The sequence below is a fragment of the Nomascus leucogenys genome, chromosome 13 (assembly GCF_006542625.1).
Source record: "Nomascus leucogenys isolate Asia chromosome 13, Asia_NLE_v1, whole genome shotgun sequence".
In the NCBI taxonomy this organism is placed as follows: Eukaryota; Metazoa; Chordata; class Mammalia; order Primates; family Hylobatidae; genus Nomascus; species Nomascus leucogenys.
The window spans coordinates 82,762,226-82,783,728 of NC_044393.1; the positions used below are offsets into that span (position 1 = coordinate 82,762,226).

At 38.4% G+C, this 21,503-nt stretch overlaps 1 protein-coding gene across 2 annotated transcripts in view; it reads left to right on the forward strand.

Moving 5' to 3' along the window:
- The window catches only part of EXOC4 (exocyst complex component 4), an 821,125-nt gene that overhangs the window by 567,594 nt on the left and 232,028 nt on the right, over nucleotides 1-21,503 (forward strand). For both annotated transcript variants that reach the window (XM_003261356.1, XM_030825691.1), the window contains one exon: nucleotides 11,045-11,264. In XM_003261356.1, the coding sequence (XP_003261404.1) occupies nucleotides 11,045-11,264 (220 nt within the window). The remainder of the gene's footprint in view (nucleotides 1-11,044; nucleotides 11,265-21,503) is intronic.

Genomic DNA, 21,503 nt, shown 5'->3' on the forward strand with positions numbered 1-21,503 from the left:
GAATTTGTGGTCTCACGAAAATCCGCTGTCCTGCAGCCACCGCTGCTGACACCCAGCCAAACAGGGTCTGGAGTGGACCTCTAGCAAACTCCAACAGACCTGCAGCTGAGGGTCCTGTCTGGTAGAAGGAAAACTAACAAACAGAAAGGACATCCACACCAAAAACCCATCTGTACATCACCATCATCAAAGACCAAAAGTAGATAAAGCCACAAAGATGGGGAAAAAACAGAGCAGAAAAACTGGAAACTCTAAAAAGCAGAGCACCTCTCCTCCTCCAAAGGAACACAGTTCCTCACCAGCAACGGAACAAAGCTGGACAGAGAAAGACTTTGACGAGTAGAGAGAAGAAGGCTTCAAATGATCAAACTACCCCAAGGTATGGGAGGAAATTCAAAACAATAGCAAAGAAGTTAAAAACTTTGAAAAAAAATTAGATGAATAGATAACTAGAATAACCAATGGAGAGAAGGGCTTAAAGGAGCTGATGGAGCTGAAAGCCAAGTATCAAGAACTATGCGAAGATTGCAGAAGCCTCGGTAGCTGATGTGATCAACTGGAAGAAAGGGTATCAGCGACGGAAGATGAAATGAATGAAATGAAGCAAGAAGGGAAGTTTAGAGAAAAAAGAATAAAAAGGAATGAACAAAGCCTCCAAGAAATTTGGGACTATGTGAAAAGACCAAAGCTACGTCTGATTGGTGTACCTGAAAATGACTGGGAGAATGGAACCAAGCTGGAAAACACTCTGCAAGATATTATCCAGGAGAACTTCCCCAATCTAGCAAGACAGGCCAACATTCAGATTCAGGAAATACAGAGAACGCCACAAAGATACTCCTCGAGAAGAGCAACTCCAACACACATAATTGTCAGATTCACCAAAGTTGAAATAAAGGAAAAAATGTTAAGAGCAGCCAGAGAGAAAGGTCCGGTTACCCACAAAGGGAAGCCCATCAGACTAACAGCTGATCCCTCAGCAGAAACTCTACAAGCCAGAAGAGAGTGGGGGCCAATATTCAACATTCTTAAAGAAAAGAATTTTCAACCCAGAATTTCATATCCAGCCAAACTAAGCTTCATAAGTGAAGGAGAAATAAAATACTTTACAGACAAGCAAACACTGAGTGATTTTGTCACCACCAGGCCTGCCCTAAAAGAGCTCCTGAAGGAAGCACTAAACATGGAAAGGAACAACCGGTACCAGCCCCTGCAAAAACATGCCAAATTGTAAAGACCTTTGAGGCTAGGAAGAAACTGCATCAACTAATGAGCAAAATAACCAGCTAACGTCATAATGACAGGATCAAATGCACACATAACAATATTAACTTTAAATGTAAATGGGCTAAATGCTCCAATTAAAAGACACAGACTGGCAAATTGGATAAGGAGTCAAGACCCATCAGTGTGCTGTATTCAGGAAACCCATCTCACGTGCAGAGACACACATAGACTCAAAATAAAGGGATGGAGGAAGATCTATCAAGCAAATGGAAAACAAAAAAAGACAGGGGTTGCAATCCTAGTCTCTGATGTAGTAGACTTTAAACCAACAAAGATCAAAAGAGACAAAGAAGGCCATTACATAATGGTAAAGGGATCAATTCAACAAGAAGAGCTAACTATCCTAAATATATATGCACCCAATACAGGAGCACCCAGATTCATAAAGCAAGTCCTGAGTGACCTACAAAGGGACTTAAAATCCCACACAATAATAGTGGGAGATTTTAACACCCCACTGTCAACATTAGACAGATCAATGAGACAGAAAGTTAACAAGGATATCCAGGAATTGAACTCAGCTCGGCACCAAGCGGATGTAATAGACATCTACAGAACTCTCCACCCCAAATCAACAGAATATACATTTTTTTCAGCACCACACCACACCTATTCCAAAATTGACCACATAGTTGGCAGTAAAGCTCTCCTCAGCAAATGTAAAAGAACAGAAAGTATAACAAACTGTCTCTCAGACCACAGTGCAATCAAACTAGAACTCAGGATTAAGAAACTCACTCAAAACCGCTCAACTACATGGAAACTGAACAACCTGCTCCTGAATGACTATTGGGTACATAATGAAATGAAGGCAGAAATAAAGATGTTCTTTGAAACCAACGAGAACAAAGACACAACATACCAGAATCTCTGGGACACATTCAAAGCAGTGTGTGGAGGGAAATTTATAGCACTAAATGCCCACAAGAGAAAGCAGGAAAGATCCAAAATTGACACCCTAACATCACAATTAAAAGAACTAGAAAAGCAAGAGCAAACACATTCAAAAGTTAGCAGCAGGTAAGAAATAACCAAAATCAGAGCAGAACTGAAGGAAATAGAGACACAAAAAACCCTTCAAAAAATTAATGAATCCAGGAGCTGGTTTTTTGAAAAGATCAACAAAATTGATAGACCGCTAGCAAGACTAATAAAGAAGAAAAGAGAGAAGAATCAAATAGATGCAATAAAAAATGAAAAAGGGGACATCACCACCGATCCCACAGAAATACAATCTACCATCAGAGAATACTACAAACACCTCTACGCAAATAAACTAGAAAATCTAGAAGAAATGGATAAATTCCTCGACAAATACACCCTCCCAAGACTAAACCAGGAAGAAGTTGAATCTCTGAATAGACCAATAACAGGCTCTGAAATTGTGGCAATAATCAATAGCTTACCAACCAAAAAGAGTCCAGGACCTGATGGATTCACAGCCGAATTCTACCAGAGGTACAAGGAGGAACTGGTTCCATTCCTTCTGAAACTATTCCAATCAATAGAAAAAGAGGGAATCCTCCCTAACACATTTTATGATGCCAGCATCGTCTGATACCAAAGCCTGCTAGAGACATAACCAAAAAAGAGAATTTCAGACCAATATCCTTGATGAACATTGATGCAAAAATCCTCAATAAAATACTGGCAAACTGAATCCAGCAGCACATCAAAAAGCTTATCCACCATGATCAAGTGGGCTTCCTCCCTGGGATGCAAGGCTGGTTCAACATACGCAAATCAATAAATGTAATCCAGCATATAAACAGAACCAAAGACAAAAACCACATGATTATCTCAATAGATGCAAAAAAGGCCTTTGACAAAATTCAACAACCCTTCATGCTAAAAACTCTCAATAAATTAGATATTGATGGGATGTATCTGAAAATAATAAGAGCTATCTATGACAATCCCACAGCCAATATCATACTGAATGGGCAAAAACTGGAAGCATTCCCTTTGAAAACTGGCACAAGACAGGGATGCCCTCTCTCACCACTCCTATTCAACATAGTGCTGGAAGTTCTGGCCAGGGCAATCAGGCAGGAGAAGGAAATAAAGGGTATTCAATTAGGAAAAGAGGAAGTCAAATTGTCCCTGTTTGCAGGTGACATGATTGTATATCTAGAAAACCCCATTGTCTCAGCCCAAAATCTCCTTAAGCTGATTAGCAACTTCAGCAAAGTCTCAGGATACAAAATCAATGTACAAAAATCACAAGCATTCTTGTACACCAATCACAGACAAACAGAGAGCCAAGTCATGAGTGAACTCCCATTCACAATTGCTACAAAGAGAATAAAATACCTAGGAATCCAACTTACAAGGGATGTGAAAGACCTCTTCAAGGAGAACTACAAACCACTGCTCAATGAAATAAAAGAGGATACAAACAAATGGAAGAACATTCCATGTTCATGGGTTGGAAGAATCAATATCGTGAAAATGGCCATACCGCCCAAGGTAATTTATAGATTCAATGCCATCCCCATCAAGCTACCAATGACTTTCTTCACAGAATTGGAAAAAACTGCTTTAAAGTTCATATGGAACCAAAAAAGAGCCCGCCTCACCAAGTCAATCCTAAGCCAAAAGAACAAAGCTGGAGGCATCACGCTACCTGACTTCAAACTATACTACAAGGCTACAGTAACCAAATCAGCATGGTACTGGTACCACAACAGAGACATAGATCAATGGAACAGAGCAGAGCCCTCAGAAATAATGCCACGTATCTACAACTATCTGATCTTTGACAAACCTGACAAAAACAAGAAATGGGGAAAGGATTCCCTATTTAATAAATGGTGCTGGGAAAACTGGCTAGCCATATGTAGAAAGCTGAAACTGGATCCCTTCCTTACACCTTATACAAAAATTAATTCAAGATGGATTAAAGACTTAAATGTTAGACCTAAAACCATTAAAATCCTACAAGAAAACCTAGGCAATACCATTTAGGACATAGGCATGGGCAAGGACTTCGTGTCTAAAACACCAAAAGCAATGGCAACAAAAGCCACAATTGACAAATGGGATCCAATTAAACTAAAGAGCTTCTGCACAGCAAAAGAAACTACCATCAGAGTGAACAGACAACCTACAGAATGGGAGAAAATTTTTGCAATCTACTCATCTGACAAAGGGCTGATATCCAAAATCTACAATGAACTCAAACAAATTTACAAGAAAAAAACAAACAACCCCATCAAAAAGTGGGCAAAGGAAATGAACAGACACTTCTCAAAAGAAGACATTTATGCAGTCAAAAAACATATGAAAAAATGCTCATCATCACTGGCCATCAGAGAAATGCAAATCAAAACCACAGTGAGATACCATCTCACACCAGTTAGAATGGCCATCATTAAAAAGTCAGGAAACAACAGGTGCTGGAGAGGATGTGGAGAAATAGGAACACTTTTACACTGTTGGTGGGACTGTAAACTAGTTCAACCATTGTGGAAGTCAGTGTGGCGATTCCTCAGGGATCTAGAACTAGAAATACCATTTGACCCAGCCATCCCATTACTGGGTATATACCCAAAGGACTATAAATCATGCTGCTATAAAGACACATGCACACGTATGTTTATTGCGGCACTATTCACAATAGCAAAGAGTTGGAACCAACCCAAATGTCCAACAACGATAGACTGGATTAAGAAAATGTGGCACATATACACCATGGAATACTATGCAGCCATAAAAAATGATGAGTTCATGTCCTTTGTAGGGACATGGATGAAGCTGGAAACCATCATTCTCAGTAAACTATCACAAGGACAAAAAACCAAACACCGCATGTTCTCACTCATAGGTGAGAAATGAACAATGAGAACTCATGGACACAGGAAGGGGAACATCACACTCCAGGGACTGTTGTGGGGTGGGGGGAGGGGAGAGGGACAGCATTAGGAGATATACCTAATGCTAAATGAGGAGTTAATGGGTGCAGCAAAACAACATGGCACATGGATACATATGTAACAAACCTGCACATTGTGCACATGTACCCTAAAACTTAAAGTATAATAAAAAAATAAAAAATAAAATAAAATAAAATAAAAGAATGAGAGAATCCTCTGTCAATAAGAATTACTGGTTTACATTCTAATGGTGGAGGTATGGGATGATTTTTTAAAAATTTTGTATTGAAATCTGTAGTCCAAACTCTTAGGAGAAGGGCATTACATGCCAGATAGATTATGTCCTAGTTTCGGGAACTATGGGTTATGATCAAAGGACCTCTTAATTATTTTATCCAATATTTTATCCAATAAACATTTCCTACAAGTCTTCTGTGTGCCAGCCATAGAGTAGCACTACTAGGCACGAAGGATTCAGCAGTTAGCAATTTACACTTTGCGCCTGGCCTCGTGGGGTTTTTTGCTCATTCCTACATCCATTTATTAGTGAAATATTCCAAGTATTAACCTAATGGTCTGAATTGTCAACTAGGGATGATTAGATATGAAAATAAGGGAGCAAAGTGAAAAAAAAAATCATACAATATTTCACACTTTCCTCTAATCTCCAGCCTCATCAGGGTTTATGTGAGATAGTAATTCTAAAAACCACAGCAGCAGCATTTACTAAGCAGTTACTGTGTGCCAGTCTCTGTTTTGAGTGCTTAATTTTTATTTCCTCATTAAACCATCAAACAATCTTGTGAGGTAGATAGTGTTATTGTAGCCAGTTTACAGAAGACACAAGTAAAGCTAAGAGAGGCTAAGTAACCTGCTCAAGACTGCGCATTCCAGGTCCAATCTCTGGAAGCCCTACTGTAAGTGTTCCTCTCTTAACCACTCTCCTTCTCTAAGTCACTCCCCTCTGCAGAGTGACAGTGAGTGAGGTTCATCTCCTGATGGCTAGGAAGGCTCATTTTCTGTGTCCTTCCTGCCCATGAAGGGTAGGTTGCCCATTTAATGTCACTACTTTTTTTCATTTTTCATTTCTATTTATTTTTAATTGAAAAAGAGAAATTATATGCATTTATGATATACATGTTTTGAAATATATATACGTTGTGGGATGGCTACATTGAGCTAAGTAACATGTATTACTTCACATATTTATTTTTTGTGATGAGAACACATAAACTCTGCTCTCTTAGTGATTTCTAGTAGTCACACATTGTTACTAACTATAGTCACCATGTTGTGTATTAGATCTCTTGATCTCTTGAATTTACCCCTCCTGGAAATTTTGTATCCTTTGACCAACATCTCCTCCCCTCCCCCATCCCTTAGACCCCATTCTACCCATTTTTCACTAAGGTAAAGAAAGGACTGGCGAAACAGCCTTAATTTTTCTTTCATTCTCACCCACATGTTTTGTGCTTCTGTACAGGGAGGTCTCTTGCAGCTCTGAAAGCAGATTTGGAAACATGTTGAATGAGTCCCCTCCAGTTATGGCTGACAACATCAACCTGTATGTGTCATGTGAGATGGATGTGTATGCTTTAGGGAAAAAATGATTTGAATTTGAAAGAAATCACTCAGCCAAAAGTGATAGGGGCCCCTCTATCTGTGCTGCTCAGCACAATTCATATTTTAGGGACATGAAAGGCAAATATGGGACTAGAAAGAAAGAAAATGAGGCTAATTTAGAGTCTTCTGCCCATCTGTTTAGGAGCAGATTGACTAGTAAAAGTTTTGTTCTAATAAATGTTAAATACTTTGAAAATGTCGGAATTATACTCAGAAAACTCTTTTCCAAAGTCCCTTTGAAGAAAGTAGAGATTCTGGTGATTAATTCTCATAATATTAAAAAACAATAAAAAGAGTTTTGGTGTATTTACTCATTAGCAAATTAATAACAGTGGTTTTCTTTTGGAAGGCAACCAAGCAGACTAGGATGCACCTGGGTAGAGCATCTTTTTGAGGGTTAGATGAGAACAGAAGGGGTCATCGCAGCAGGATGTAGTATTTGGAGATCTTCAAATTGTGGCCATGCTTAACCATCTACTTTTATTTCTTCATCTTTCCCTGCCTTCTTTCACTCACCCTCTCTTTAAAGATCCATTATATTTTGGTTTTGGTCTTATTTTATTTTTCTTTCACATTGATAACATCAGTTTAGAAGCCTCGATGCTCTTTCTTGTGCCTTCTCAATTTCATCTTTCTTTGAAGGAAAGCTACTTTTTTCAATGTGATAATCCTATATATACACCATCTTCATCTTCCCACCACACATACACCCCAGGGGTTAATAGAGCATTTAACTGGTAGTATGTAAGATTAACTGCAGTGTATTGATTTAGTAAGTAAAGAAAACTCTTTATTAGGTTAAACAGCTAAACTTAAGGAACTATTTATACATCACACTTTAAATGTGTCCTAATTAGACAGCAGTTTATTAAATATAGTCTTTGATATGTGTAGGCAATTTTTAAATTTTCTAATTTAATGTTATTTGAGTAGCTAATACATTAACAGTTTTTAACAATCAAATGATTATTAAAAGTTATAATTCAAAAGTCTAATTTCTACTCCTCTCCCAGACCTGACCCCCACCCCTGCCTTCTATGGGTACTTAGTCGTTTTTTTGAGACTTCCCAGGATGTCTTTATGCTAAAATAAACAAATGGATATATAATTGTTATATAGAGGTTAGTGTAGTAAATACTGCTAACCGTAGATTGATCTGAGCTTGCTTTTTTTCTTTGTAACAATATGTCCTGGAGGTCTTTTCATATTAGTACATCAAAAGTTTCCACATTTGGGGGTAGAGAGAGCTGTACAGTATTCCAAAATGTAAATACCCCACAGTTTATTTAATTATTCCCTAATTGATGAACTTTTAGGTGGTTCCCAGTCTTTTGCCTAAAAACAATGTTGTAATAATCTATATACTCTGTATGTAGATCATCACATCCATATTTAGATATAGCTCTCAGAAGAATTTCCCAGGAGTCAGATTTCTGGGCCATAAAGAAATGCATCTGGATTTTTGAATAATAGTGCCAACCTGCCTTCCATAAGGGTTGTGCCATTTTTCACTCATATCAATAATATATGAGAACCCCTGTTTCTTCACACTTATAGCAACAGAGTGTGTTTTCAAACTTTTGGAACTTGGCCAATTGCATTGTTGTAAAAATTGGTATCTCAGTATAGTTTATTTTGCATTTTTCTTATGAATGAATAATTTATTCTAATGTTTAATGGTCATTGTATTGACTGTAAATAGTCTTTTCATGTGTTTTGATCATTTTTTTTACTTAGTTATTTGTTTTTTCTTGTTGAGTTCTGGCCATCATCTGTGATATAAATTGCAAATATATCTTCCCAGTTGGTTATTCATTTTATGTTTTCATTTATTTTCTTCTCCCCTTTTTTGAGAAGAAATTGAAGTACAATACAGCTCTTGCTTTCCATAGCATTGTGGAACTGTAAAAATGACCATGCAAGCTGAAACCATGCAAAGCAATCTTAATCAATGAGGATAGTCACAATTGTTTCATGACTTTAAAATTTTTTGTCAAAACATTAAAAACTTTTGGGAGGCCGAAGCGGGCAGATCATATGAGGCTAGCAGTTCAAGACCAGCCTGGCCAACATGGCGAAACTCCATCTCTACTAAAAATAGAAAAAAATTGGCTGGGTGTGGTGGTGCATACCTGTAATCCCAGATACTAGGGAGGCTGAGGCAGGAGAATCGCTTGAACCCAGGAGATGGAGGTGAGCCGAGATCGTACCACTGTACTCCATCCTGGGTGACAGAATAAGACTCTGCTTCAAAAAAAAAAAAAAAAAAAACCCTATTCCTGGCATTTATAAATATATACAAAAATGAAAAATAAGAAAACTGATATGTATTTAGTACACTGTAACATTAGAAACATTGACAATTAAAATGTTTTATTTTTTGTTAAAATCTTATCAAGAGTAGTATAGCAGTGCTTGCCGCTGTCTTGTATGCTTTGCAATATACAGCAAGCATCTTTTCTGGGCCTCAGTGAACTATCATACTTCTGAGTTTGGCTTGGTTGCCAGCATTTTATCCTTTATTTTTTCTGTTTCGTGAAATATCTCCAAGAGTTTTTTTAAGTGTGAAATTTGTTGCCAACATCACTTCCTCTGGCATCTCATCTCTCTTCATCCTCTGCATCCCTTTGGTCACAACCACCTTCCTCATTGGTGCTGGCCTTCAGTCTGGCTATGCCTCTCCAATGGCAGCAGTGTCAACATTCCCAGGGTCAGCTCTTTCTCCTGTAACTCCGTTTACATTCAATTCAAATTTCACTTCCAGTGTTATCACTTTGCCATACTTTTATCTTTGTTGGCCAATTCCCTCTTTCAATTATCCATTTTTATAAAATGCCACATGGATTTATCAGTGGGGGACGGGGAGGTACCACAGCTGCATGCTTTGCTGCCTGTACATGAAGTGAATAACAAATGCACAGTGACTAGTTGCTAATAGACATTGGAAGAAGGGATGTGATTGGTCACTAATCATGATGAACACCCATCAGTTATTTACACAGGGATTTCAGAGGAGCTAACAACAAAGTTTATACTTTAGTTACTTAAATTTAATGTACTGTGGTGACTATACTGTGGTATTGAGGTATTTAAACTATGTAATTGATGGACTAATGTTATTTAACTAAAAAACAGTAGTAACTTCAATTTGTTCATATTAAACCACACAAAGCAGGGCTGCCTGTATAGAAAATTAAAAAGAATTTTAATGACAAATTTATTTTGTTATTAAAATAAGAATTTTGATAAATATCTATATACTCATCTCTGAGACTTGACAATCATTAACATTCTGTTATGTATTCTTTAAGGGTTTTTAATAAAGGAAATAGATCATTACAAGTAAGGTTGAAGTTCTCCTTTGTCCTCCAACTCCCATCCCATTCCCTTTCTTAACCTCTGAACTCACATATCATCATGAATTTTAGAGTATCCTTCATTCTCTCTCTGTTTCTCTCTTTTTGACATTTATATCTATACATGTAAAGCAGTAGTCCCCAACCTTTTTTGGCACAAGCACTGGCTTCGTGGAAGACAATGTTTCCACCAACAAGGGTTGGGGGAAAGATGGTTTCGGAATGCAACTGTTCCACCACAGGTCAGACATTAGACTCTCATAAGGAACATGCAACCTAGATCCCTGACATGCACAGCTCACGGTAGGGCTCATGCTTCTATGACAATCTAATGTGATTGCTGATCTGACAGGAGGCGGAGCTCAGGTGGTAATGCTCGCCCAGCTGGCCGCTCACCACCTGCTCTGCGGTGTGGTTTCTAACAGGCCACAGACCCGTACTGGTTCATGGCCCGGTACGGGTCATGTATTTCCCACTGAAACCTTTACATCAGAGTTTGTATCCATACTATATGGGTACAAACTCTGATGTAAAGGTTTCAGTGGGAAATATGTACTCTTCGGGGATGTGCTTTTTAATTTGCACAATAATTTGTGTTTTTTGTTTTTCACGTTTTCCCATTGTTTCTTGTAGTCTTATCTCCTTCTGGAATTAAAAATAGTTTTTGTCTTCTCGTTTCCCCCCCATTTTTAGAAGTCATGTTTTCTGTTTCATCCTATTTCTATTCAATTAGTGGAATAATTTATATTTTTAAAAGATTAAAAATTATATAGAGATGAGTATTATTGATGACCTGCCCTCTTCACGGAAATAGCCAACACTAGATATACTCATGTCCTCATGTCATATTTATATAACATTTTCCTCATAAATTTAATAACCTTCTTACTGTTTGTCTTCCAGATTTATTCAGGAGATTGAGCATGCCCTGGGTCTTGGCCCAGCCAAACAATGTCCTCTTCGAGAGTTTCTCACCGTGTACATCAAAAACATCTTTCTCAATCAAGTCTTGGCTGAGATCAACAAGGAGATTGAAGGAGTCACTAAAACATCTGACCCTTTGAAGATTCTGGCCAACGCAGACACCATGAAGGTGCTGGGAGTGCAGCGGCCTCTCCTGCAGGTAATAATACACTTTGAACTTATTATTTTTATCAGCAATTTTCATTGACTTGGCAAGCGTCATAAATTTAAAAAAGAAGAATTACCATCTGTTTCCATATTCATCAGGGACAAAACAAAAGAAAATAAATAGGCACTAGGGAAATTTAGATTTAATGTAGTTGGATAGTGGAAGTTCCTTAAGATCTTTAAGAAAAATTAAAAAAAAAAATGGTTAGCTTTGGATATGAGAGGTGGTGGATCTCATTAATGTGCAGGCAGTTCCTCATTATTATGCCTAGAATTTGTCCTTGAAAGGAACTATTTTTCCGTTGGTGAATGCATCCCTGAGTATGAAGGATTAACAGGAAGGAAGTTATGATGCCCAACTTCAATTACCAGCAGGAAACCCTCTATACCTTTTGGGGGCAGACTTACCTTTCAATGACTTGGCTACCTCACAGGGAATTTGAACCAGTAAACTGGCCTTTAAAAGTCAAATCACTGAATTCACATGATGATCTTGTTAGTACTGAAAATTTTACTTTATATAAAAAAAAGGTTTCTTAGCATCAGAAAAAAATAAAATAGTCTGTCAGTAGATATTTTTGATTAATAGGCTTGAGGCATATATTTTATATACATTTTAGCTGGTAACTTGGAGGTAAATATAAAACTAAAAGAAAATTAGTGGGAGTTTAAATTATAGGCATACATTAACTATTATTACGTTGGAATTGAATCCTTATTGTGTTTCTTCATTTAAGAGTAGGATGGGCACAGTCTCACACTTTTACCTCAATTGTACAATATGAGACTATTCAATGTGTGGAAGGCTTGAGCTTTTCAAAGAGAAGTTGTAGATATGGAAGGGAGTTATACTTGTTCTAGTTGCCTGCCCTTACCTGCCTTTACATATGTTTCCCTTGATTTTTCTTTGTATGTTAGAATTTACAGAAGTGCTGGACCTTTCTTAGAGAAGTGTCCTAGTTATGAGCATTCTTTTTTATGAGCAAGCTCTTTTATGGTATTGATAAAATAGAATAGGAAGGTGTTCATTTGGATGGTCTGGGTCTCTGTTAGCCATGCGCCTGGTGAGGTATCTGTACTGAGTGTTGGGTGCAGAGAAGGGGGAATGCCAGAGGAACCTGCTTGCTTTTCCTTCTGCTGGATATCTCTTCCAGCTCTTTGCATGGCTGGGGTCTTCTCCTCTCTGGGTGTCACTTCAAATGTCACATCCACTGGAAGGCTTTTCCTGACTGTCCTGCCTAATTAGGTCCCCTTTCCTGGTTATTCTCCATTCTCCCATTTTTCCTTACCACCACCCCCATCCATTATCAATACTGAGGCCAAACCCTATGGACTGTGTCTGTGGACTGTGTCATGGAGGCCCCCTTGCCAGGTAGCTTCTGATCAGGTTCTGCCAATAGGCAGCACAAGTGGAAGACTGGAAAGTGGGAGGAGAAAGAGGGTGGGTGATTTCTTCTCCCCTTCCTCTTCACTTTGGATCATGGCCCTGGCTGTGGGTGGCTCCCTCCATAACAGGAGATCCTGCCAGGTGACACATCCTCCATAGCTCCAGCTCTCACTGGACTCTGGCAATGTCATTTCTTCTCCTTGCCTCTTGATTTCAGCTTTCTGCTGTTACAAGCCTCTGGATGCCTCAGTATCCCTTGTTGGCTGCTTTCAACCCTGCCCATACCTCTGTAAGTTATTTCTTCATTCATGTTTCTTTATTTGAATCATCTGAATGGAATACTTTTTTTTGTGTGAAGATCCCAGATAGATCTCCCCAGTTAATCAGGATTTTAACACTTTGGTTTTTTCTTCCTAACACTTATCACAACTCTAATTATTAATTAATTTTGCTAACTTGTATATTTTCTGTCTTTTCCCACTAGAAGGTAAGTTCCAAACACGTATTATAATGCCAGACAGCAGGAAGGTGCTCAGTGAATAACTTACTGAATGAATGCATGTTGGATGGATGGATGGATGGATGGATGGATGGATGGATGGATGGATGGATGGAAGGATGGATGGAAGGATGGATGGAAGGATGGATGGATGGATACAGTGAGTAAGTTTTGAGAGTCGTAAGTACCCGCAGAGTCAGAATGAGGAGATGAGAAATAGAGAGTGACAAAAATATGTTTACTTTTATGTGTTGTCTGACCATATCATTAGCCTCATTTCCATCAGAAAACCTTTCAGTATTTATTTCTCTGAAGTATCACGCTATATGCCATACAGAGCAACTTGAACATGTTTAGTGTACTGAATTTAAAAGGAAAAAAAAAAGACAGCAGTACACTACAGAGTGAGTCTGTGAACCAATAATACTGGCTTATTAAATGTGATAATTTGCAGTTTCAGTAGCAAAGATGCATTAAAACTCATAACTCGTTGACTACAATCTAGGCCATGTCAAGGCCATATGCTACCAGCAAAATGACATATCTGGGCAGTCTGTCCATTGCCTGTCAGATCACTCCCAACCTCATCACCAGCCATTTTGTACATGTTACTGTGCCTCTTGTCCTTTAAGTCACTGTGAGGCTAAGTAAGAACTCCAGCTTTACCTGTTCTCTCTTTGACCTTGTCAAGATATAATTATATATAAGTGAATAAGTCATGAGGCTAAGACCATTCAAGCTATTAACCTGCAAATTTTTTTTTCTAGAGTTAACACACCTGCTTCTTTTTTTTTTTTTTTTTTTTTTGGTGATTATGTTGCTCTCCTTTTTTTCATTAAAAAAATTATTTTATGAAAATGCAAATTATTTAAACCATATCAATTAGTTTGTTTAATATTCTCAGAGAGAGTTATGCAGTTTAAAAAGTGAACAAGGAGATGGTTTTTTTTTTTTCCTATCTTTGGTATTTTCCTGCCTTATAGTGATTGCAAATTATTTTCTAATAATTCCCCATACTCAAGCTTCATTCTTTTTTTGTCTTCCTCTACATGCACAAGGTGAATTTTATTCTTGAATGTGTTTCTATGTTTCCTTAATATTTTATTCCCAGCTAATTGTAGGTGGCTAATCTGAAAAAAGAGTAAGAAATAATTCTCAAAAATTTTAGCTGAGAATCCAAAACAAATGCTAAGAAGGAGCTTGGAGAAATATGTGTATGTGTGAAAGATGCATGTGGGTTAAGTATTCAATTACAAGAAGCATAAAAATATCATTTAAAACTCTTCCCTTTGCTAAACTGTTGTTTGGTCACAGAGTAGAAGAGAGGACGTGCCTTTCCCTGAGGCAACACCCAGTGTCACACAGCATCAGCCCAGCCAGATTCTCCAGGGAGGGTGGGAGGACAGCTGTCTCAGTGATGCTTCCAGTTGTTTGATAACGGACAGACACGGTGCCTAGGAGCCCTGTGAAGAGAACCCCAGGATACTTTGTCCTTGTCCCTGTGAAGTGGCATGTGGGCAGTACAGACACTTGGATTATTAGAGGCATTTCCATGGGTGCCAACATGTTCTCAGTGATTTCACTTTCTAGTCACAGGTTCCATAGGAGGGAAGGAAGAAAGTCAGTAGGAAGGAAGAGATGACAAGCAGCATTTTATACATAAAACAACTGTGCAAGTGTTGGCCCAAGCTGATCCAGCAGAGTAACACTAGTGGTAATAATAGAAGAAGTAAAAACAGTAATGATAGCAGTTATAATAGTAGATAGTAGTAATGATAGCAGCTAACACTTTAGTAGCATTTACTATGAGTCAGACACTATTCTGGGTGCTTTGTCTGTATTGATTGCAAGTGTTTAAAATGTATGGCAACTCTGAGTGGTATTCTTTTTATGGGGAGGAAACTGAGAAACAATGAAATTAAATAACTTGCCCACAGTCACATAGCTGCCAAGTAGTGGAACTGTAATGCAAACCCAGGCAATGTAACCCTGGAGTCTGTGCTCCCAGCCAGTTCTACCCAAAGTGGATTCTGAGGATTATGCTTGTCTGCAAGCTGTTTGTCACCAGTCTGCTATGAGACATAGAGAATTTAGGAGTGAGCATTTAGACACTTAATTTTTTTTTAGCATTTTGACATTGTCTGTTGAATCTAGTAATAAAAAATTGGGCCTCGTGTTTTGTATATCTTTGTGGGTTTTAAAATTTCTTTTTTCTAGCAATTCATTTTTACGTTTTATAAAAGTATCAATGTGCAACTGATTGGGGACAAAAACTGGGCTCTCCATAGTTAGAGAAGAACTGTCTAAATCCCTTACTCTTCAGTACTGCCTCATAGAGAGGTAAAGCACAGAACCATCACTTTTACCCAGTGCCTAAAGCATTTTTCAATAGATAGATAGAAAAGCACTGATATGTGTTGCAGTTGGGTCTCTCCTAAATCCCCAGCTCCTAGAATAGTGTCTGCCGTAGAGGAAACACTCAATATTTAATAAATGGATGAATGAATGAGTGAATGAAAATGAATGAATGAATGATGACTTCCTTAGTACCAGGACATGGCTGTGTTTTCTGCTCATGGTATAAAACTCATGATCTTGGGTTTAAGGTAGTTAATGGTGCTAAAATTAAAATGTCACAGTTCTTATGCCTCTAATGCTCCCAGGATGAGGGCAGGATTGGATACATCTCATGGTCTTACCAGTTGAGATCCCTCTGTTGCCATCACTTTTTCTGCAGAATGGCCTCCACCTGTTGCAAGGAAGGCATGTTGATTCAAACTAAGGAAATATCTTAAGAGAAATTATTCATTTCTCCTGAGTCAGATTCTGAACATGGAGTTCTGGAAACAGTCCATTGAAGTGGATACCATCTCATGCTTTATATATCTCCCAAATTATTCATTCCTTAAACATGAGGGACAGACTGAACTGATTCACTTCATTTCCCTGGTTTACCATTGATTTGGAGATGCCATTTAATTTATTTCTTTGGTGTCTCCATCTGAAAAAAAGAGTGAGGGGACTAATGCTTAAGGTTTTTAACCCCTTACCTATCAAATTGCTGAATGGGCAACTATCTATGTGAACAAATGGTACAAGCAAACTTTCTTCCTCTATCCCCAACGGAATATGTCATACCCTTGCTACTTAGAGAGTGTTCTGTGGCCAAGAGCATCAACCTCTGATGAGTCTGCATTTGTATAGAATCTCCAGATGATTTGTATGTACATTAGAGTTTGAGCAGCATTGCCTTATACCAGTGCAAGAGCAAGTGTGGCCCATGGACAGAGAGCATCAGTGTGACCTGGGAGCTTATGAGAAATGCAGATTCCTGAACCTCACTCCACTCTGGAAGTCTCTGTTCAAACCAGCCCTCCAGGTGATTTTGGTACTCGCTAAAGTTTAAGAAGCATACTCTTAACATAAGGTCGTCATGATACCCAGCGTAAAGTTAGGAAATGGGATCTAATGTTGTGGGGTTTTAGCTTTGTGGTGAACAACAGTAGTCATTTTTTAAAAAGTATTCAGCTTTGTTTCATGCAGGCCCAGGAATTGTAAAAACAATATTTGCTGCAGCAGCAGAAGCTGCTTCCTAGTCTAGCACATTGATTTTGCAAAGTTGTTTCCAAGTACAGGATGAGCCTACATTTTCTGGCTCATGCAGGGCAATGTGAGACAGAGGCAGCTTTTCTAATGCTCAGGCTTAAACTCCCACATCATTGGAGGAACAAACATAAGCTGTGCAAGTACAAATCCTGGGCAATCTTGAAATGTTTAGAGCATATTTTCATTTTCCTCTCTGCCCCAGTATTTGTCAGAGTAACTTTTGAGAAGTGAAATGGCTAGAATCCGCCTGCAAACACCACACTGTCATCTCTTCCTCTGCCAGCTGCACTTTCCACTTATATCTGCAGGCTTAGAGCAGTGATTCACGAATGCTACCCATTAGAATCACCCAGAACTTCCTAAAAATACCACTTCCCAGGTCCCATTAGTTGGTCAGGGGTGGGGCGTGCTTGGGCATCAGTGTTTGGTATGATGCCCAGTTGATCCCAACATGCAGCCAGAATTTGTACCTCTGGCCTTGATCTTTCTACTCCATTGTATCAGTTATTGCTGGCAGAGAGAGTACATCAAAAATTATTGTTGAAGGCCGGGCGTGGTGGCTCACACCTGTAATCCCAGCACTTTGGGAGGCCGAGGCAGGTGGATCACTTGAGGTCAGCAGTTCGAGACCAGCCTGGCCAACATGGCGAAACCCTGTCTATACTAAAAATACAAAAATTAGCCGGGTGTGGTGGCACGTACGTGTAGTCCCAGCTACTTGAGAGACTGAGGCAGGAGAATCGCTTGAACCCGGGAGGTGGAGGTTGTAGTGAACCAAGATAGCGCCACTGCACTCTAGCCTGGGCAGTAAAGCAAGACTCTGTCTCAAAAATACATACATATATATATATATATATATATATATATATATATGTATGTATGTATGTATTATATATCTATAAAATATATAAATAAATTAATTATATATATATTATATATATAGTTGAGGCTTTATTTAATGCAGCCAGGTTTATAAAAGACTGATGTGTTATATACTTTGAACCAAGCCTTGTACATAAGCCTTGGAATCAGACACAAATGGATAAATCTCAGCCGTTTCATTTGATAGCTTTGTGGCTGTCACCAAATTGCTTAATTTCTCTGTACCTATTTCTTCCCCTATAAAATAGGAATCATAAAATCTGTGTCACAGCAACACTCTAGTGGTTAAATGGAGTAATGAGTGTAAAACATGCCCTCTCCTTCCTACGCCGGGTCACCTGTGAGCAGGTCTCTGCGTTGACTGCTCTGATGTGTTACGTGCCTGCCCCTTAACGCCTGCCTTCCTTCCTGAACTCTACTGACTGCTCCCCAACCCCTGCCCTTTCTGCCCAGATTTTCAACCTGCATCTTCTTCTCATCACCAGCTTGCTATTTACCCACCTTCTGTTCTTTCTACTCTAGCACCTAGCTGGTAACTTCTCTTTCCTGCTTTCTACTACCTTGGTGTGACAGCAAGAGATGATATTGTTTCATCTGCTTTCTCCTTTTCCTGGAGTTTGTCAGCTGGCCATTTATTAGCAGTGGAAGCAGCGTGCAGTAATTTTGTCCATTAAAGCTAGGGGATTAGTTTCCTAGGGCTGCCATGACAAATTACCATAAACTTAGTGCCTTAAAACAACAGAAATGTATTCCTGTGCAGTTCTGGAGGCCAGGAGCCACATTCCCTCCAAAGCTCTGGAGGACGGTCTTTCCTTGCCTCTTTCAGCTTCTGGTGGCTCCCGTTGATTGTTGGTTCTGGCAGCATAACTGCAATCTCTGTCTCTATCATAACGTGGCCTTCTCCCCTGTGTCTCCATGTTTTCTTTTCTGGCTCTTGTAGGATACTTTCTTTGGATTTAGGGTTTGTCTTAATCCAGGACGATCTCGTCTCAATCCTTACCTTAATTACATCTAAAAAAATTTCCAAGTTAAGTCACATTCTGAAGTTCCATGTAGAAGTTTGGAGGGAGACACTATTCAGTCCACTACAGCTCATAACTAGAATGCAATCGATTCAATTTGCTATGTTTTCCTTGAAGACTCTCTGGCAGGAAGCAGTGTGGAAGCATTGTCGTTGGCCAGTCTGGGTGGTAAACACCTGTAATCTCAATACGTTGAGAGGCCAAGGTGGGAGTATTGCTTGAGGCCAGGAATTCGAGAACAGCCTAGGCAACATAGCAAGCAAGTGTCTCTAAAAAAAAAAAAAAGAAAGAAAGAAAGAAAGAAAGAAAAGAAAAAGAAAATTAGCCAGGTTTCATGATGTATGCCTATAGTCCCAGCTACTCGGGAGGCTGAGGCAGGAGGGTTGGATCACTTAAGCTCAGAGTTTCAGGTTGCAGTGAGCAATGATCATGCCACTGCACTCCAGCCTGAATGACAGAGTGAGACTCTGTCTCTAAAAATAAATAAATAAATAAGTATTCTGTTAAGGCAGTAGGCCCAGGGTGGTCTAAATTCTAGATGTCACCAAGGTTCAAAGTGAAAGTTTTTGGTAGGCTGAGTGATTGCTGGAGCTCTTACTGAAAGTTGGTGGACACAGCTGCTTACAGTGTAATAATTTGCTAGAGATAATTATACTGCTGCTGAAACCTATTATCTCCCCAGCCAAGCTAAGGCACTGCCAGTAACTTCTTCTGGTTTCCCTAGGAAGTGTGGCCAAAGGCAGTAGCATATTGTTTTCATCATATCACATTATGTTCGTATGAAGAATGTTGCATTTGAGTGGCGTTTGCATCACAGCCAGTTGTTGCCCTTCCACTCTCTGGTACAGAATAGATTCAGCTTTTATTAGTGTAAATAGATTAGTCCCATTTAAGTTCTGCTGGAAGTCATTATGAAAATCATTAGGTTAAAAAGAGAACTGATCAATTGATTTTTTTTCCTCCTGTAAGCTCTGAGAGATGGTGCTAATGGTCTCACTGTGCTAAAACAAGTCTTAGAACCAAGATGCCTTGGGGTCTAATCTGATTCTTCAGTGTTTATTGATACCTAAAGAAACACTAACTTACCACTCAGAGTTTTGATTTTCTTTACATTTTACTCTTGTTATTTTATTTATTCACTAACAGTATTATTTTGCCTCTTCATGTCAAGAAATAACGACTTGTGGCTACCTAAGACTTTATTGAGGAAGATGGAGTGGAAGATGCCTTTGTTCTTGTCTTTGTTTAGATTGTCCAACACTCACCTATTCACTTCCAAGATACCAGAGCAAATTAAATTTTTTATTACTAATAGAGACTTTTGGGATCTGATAACATTCATCCATGTTTTCAGATCATTTTTATCAAGTTGTGTTACTTACATATTGTTAATTCTATTACTGATTTAGTACATTTTAATTTTGTAGTTTTGTTGTGATTCTTCGTAGCCATCTTTGAAAGTGCTTACTCCGTTTCATCATGGTGAGATGGGAAATGCATATAAAACATAGATTTGGTCTCCATAATCATCACCTCGATGACCTTAGACAAGTCCAAGCTACTTGCCTTCTCTGAGCTTCCCCTCTCTCATGTATAAAATGAGAATGACACTTGCCCAGACTACCTCCAAAGACTAGGGTGAGAAGTACTGTGGGATCATGGATTCAGCAGGGCTTTATGAAGTCTTCTACCTATTGATCTGTTTCATAATTATTATTAGTGGTCCACATACCCACATGATTGCTCCATTCAGAAAAAAAATCCACTAGCATTAAAGAGAGTGGTGCTAAGAAAATACCTACATGAATAAAAATATTTTCTACTAAGTAGAAAGCTTCACTAATATTTACCGGTTTGTTTCATACATGATTAGACAACCAGTATAAGAACCTGGCAATATTTTTTCCCTGGTTTATCAAAAAGATGTTTTAAATATACAAAAAATCAAGAAAAAAATGTCCAGTGAACACCCACATACTCACCACCCAGATTCTACCATTAACATTCTTCTATATTTGTTTTATAGCATAACCAAACCTGGTCATTTTGATTCCTCTTCAGCCTTCACAGAAATGAATTCCCCATCATTCCCTGAGTACCTTACCATGGTGCTGTTCCCAGTATTTTAATCTTAGAAAATCTGAACATACAAAGAGATACATTAAGAAAGTAGTTGCTTCAAAAGAGTATTTATTTTCTAAAAGTACTCATCTAAACATTTCCTTCACATAGTGTCATGGAATAGGAAATTGACCAGCTCATTCTTATGATTAATCTATAAGTAGTGCCTTTATTGATGTAATATTACAAAGGAACTTGTCCTCATAACTGTTGGTGAAGAAGGCTGTGAGTTGAGCCACTGAGAGATGATTTTTTAATATACAGGCAGAACAGGCCCATTATATGATCAAATTGAATTTCCATAAATATCATTAACTTACTGTCTTACCTTTGAATGAAAAAGAAACAGGATCTCATCTGACTGGCTGGTTTTCTTAGAGAAGCTCCTAGTTAACTAGACTTCTGTAAGTAACTTTCTACAAAGCAATGACAGAAAAAAAATTATTTAACTATATTTAAACTAGCTTCTATATAATATAGCCAGCTAGGGTTTTGGAATAATAACAGAGGGACTAGAGATAAACATTATTTTCTTTTGTCTTCAGAAAATCATCTGCCACCAACCTTACACATTTTATAAGGATCCTTAATGATCTCAGCATTTTTTATTTTTGAGGTCAACCATTATTCTGAATGTTTTCTTCAACAATCTATCATCTCTCATAATGTATTTGGAACAGATTTTAGTTTAGATGCAACTTTTAAAGAATTCAT